Here is a 2,655-nt window from a genome sequence, read left to right as displayed (position 1 = left end):
GCTATGCGTAAAGTAGCAAAAGTCCATTTATCTAGTAGGTATACGATAATTACATATATTCCGGGTATAGGACATACTTTACAAGAGCATTCAATTGTATTAATTAGAGGTGGTCGGGTAAAAGATTTACCTGGAGTAAAATATCATGTAATTCGAGGTAAATATGATTTATTGGGTATTTATTCACGCAAAGTTCTTCTTGTGCATTCGCGAGTAGAATCTGCACCAGCACGAGTCGCGCTTCTCCTGCTTGCATTGAAAAAGACCCTTTCTCAAACTCGTCAACCGCCTGTCGTGCATATCGCGATGATTCCTTTTTGCCTACACCAGTAGATAACTGTGAGAGCTGCGCAGAGAGATGGAAGAAGAATCCACGATACGGAAACTTTGAGTTGGGTACGGGAAGCATACTCAGATCAATGGTCACATCTCCACCACCTTGGCCTCCTCTGGCCTTCGTCAGCAGAGCCACACACGCCTCAAATGCTTTCTGACAGGGTGGTCTTGCCACGGCTGCGCCAAACATACGAAGGTCGTGCCGCAACGTTTTATCGCGAGTCAGATCTCCAGTCTCAATCACTGCGTTTGCACGCTCTTGAAGTGACTTAATCTGACGCAGAGAGTGAGTAATAAAATTCTTTTCAGCGGCATCGATCGCGGCTCTTTTGGTTACGCGACCATAGCGACGGAGTCCACGGATCGGCTTCTTACAGTTCGGACACTGAGGTGTATCGATATACCCCCTAGGAAGCGGACCAACAGGTTTCCCATTGCTGTCGTAGTACGTGCTCATTTCAAGTGTGCCATCAAGTGTAGCCATCGTGTAGACCATTGAACAGCACGGAAGGACCAGAACAGGGTCTTCTGACGGATCAATTTCTCCATATGTCTGGAAGAGAATCACGTCAGCCACACGTTGTTTCACGTCGTCATCCCCACAGATATGACAAAACTCGCGTGAAGGGCAGTCTTCTCCGCAGACACTTGGACACTGGTGACCACATGTGAGCGCCTTCGTGCATCGAAGATCGCATAGACGCCGGTTGCATGGAGCGCCACAGGGTAGAGAGCATTCTCCACTGTGCTTGCAGCTCCAACTGCACCGTTCAGTACATGCAGCACACGGATCACTGCACGGATGATTGCAAGACCCATGTTCGCAGCTGAACACGTCACATATACCTTGACATGGTGGGCAGAGCGCTGCTCCATGGCAAATTCCTCGACATCTGTGGCAGCACGGCAGCATTCGCTCACACATTTTTGGCCCCGCCCCGTTTTCAGGGGTTTAATTGGGTAATTCCGTTTCAGGTTTTCCTCCCAGGAACTTTTAGGGTTTTGGCCAACACGTCCCTTACCTTTGGCGAGACCAGGGGTGGCCACGAGGAAGTAACGGCCCCGCATTTAAGCGTGCCATTGGACCCTGGTTATTGTTAACAGTTAAACCGCTGGCAGGTTTCCACCCTTTCCGGAACGAGAGTTGTTCCACGGGAGCTTTGCACTTCAGCTTTGAGGGCATCTTGGCCTCAAAGCACCGCGCGTTCCTGTAAGTGTGGCCACAAGGAAGAGCAATCGAGCCCACCAGCACTTCGCATCGTCCACATGCGTCACCGCAGACGCCAGGACACACGTGTCCGCAACCTTCTTGGAGTCGTGGACATGGCTGTGTGCAGTAGACAGCTCTGTGAGACGGTTGATCCACGTGACATAACTTCGGACACGCGTGTCCACAACGTGGTAATCTTCTTCCACAAGGACGTAAACAGCCTCCATCGGGGGCTAGCAAAGCAAATGAGGACGGGTTCGCCGCGATACGTTGGTAGTCTGGGTGTTGTTGGCAGTGTAAGGGCAGCCCTTTGCCATAGCAGCCATCGCTTTGCAGTTGGTCGAGCACTTTTTGCCACAGTGGAGACTTTGCACGTAGCAACTCGCCATGACCCACAAGGATCAATCCATGCTTCATTCGGGAGAGAAGGAGCGTAAATTTCGTTTGGGAGTTTTTCAGAAATTCCAATCCTTCCTTCGGGCGGGAACTTTCGTGTGGCTACGCACCGGACTCGCCCACAAAAAACAGCCGGTGGTTTCTTCCCCTTGAAAATTGTCGATAGTAGCGGCACGAATAGCACCGGATAGCTCCTTCTTAGTCGCTCCTAAGGCAGCAGAGCTATCGTGTCCAGTCTCCTCCGTGTCGTCGTCTTCGTCATCGTCAAAAGTGCGTTGAATTTCCTCCAAATCGAGTTCGTTCAGCTCTAATATAAACTGCCCTCGCAAAGCAGATCGAAGCTTCATGAGCTGACCGACATAAGGCGTGAGGATCGCAATATCACTGGTATGGTAGCCTTGTTGCAGTAGATATCTCAGAGCTGCAACGAGGTATGCAACTTCATATTCATTGGAATGAAATCTCGGGCGTGGTTTCTACAGCAGGGTCTATCTCTGTCAAAGCTGCTCCACAAGCCTCCGAGTCCTCGAAGCCGGCTCCGACTATTCCAACGATTCCCGTACCAAGTGTGTCCTCGGCGGATTATTCCATGGAGATTGACGACGATGGTAATGATGATGATAGTGGAGACGACGATGATCACGTTGAACCTTCGGTGGATGTTCGAGCTGTTTATACTAGTGGAGGCGGTGATGTTCCACCACCTACCGAGC

General features: G+C 50.6%; 1 protein-coding gene across 1 annotated transcript; it reads right to left on the bottom strand.

The window, feature by feature from the left end:
* Nucleotides 1-272: 272 nt before the first annotated feature.
* PITG_22311 (uncharacterized protein) lies at nt 273-2,289 on the bottom strand (the record flags this gene model as incomplete). Its single annotated transcript, XM_002909837.1, has 4 exons — nt 273-277; nt 328-1,252; nt 1,490-1,957; nt 2,035-2,289. The coding sequence occupies 4 exons, from the start codon at nt 2,287-2,289 to the stop codon at nt 273-275; spliced, it is 1,653 nt and encodes a 550-aa protein (XP_002909883.1).
* Nucleotides 2,290-2,655: the final 366 nt, after the last annotated feature.

The sequence above is a fragment of the Phytophthora infestans genome, genomic scaffold (assembly GCF_000142945.1).
Source record: "Phytophthora infestans T30-4 supercont1.2299 genomic scaffold, whole genome shotgun sequence".
NCBI lineage: Eukaryota > Oomycota > Peronosporomycetes > Peronosporales > Peronosporaceae > Phytophthora > Phytophthora infestans.
Note: the sequence above shows the minus strand (reverse complement) of the source record. Positions and strands in the feature narration are given on the sequence as shown.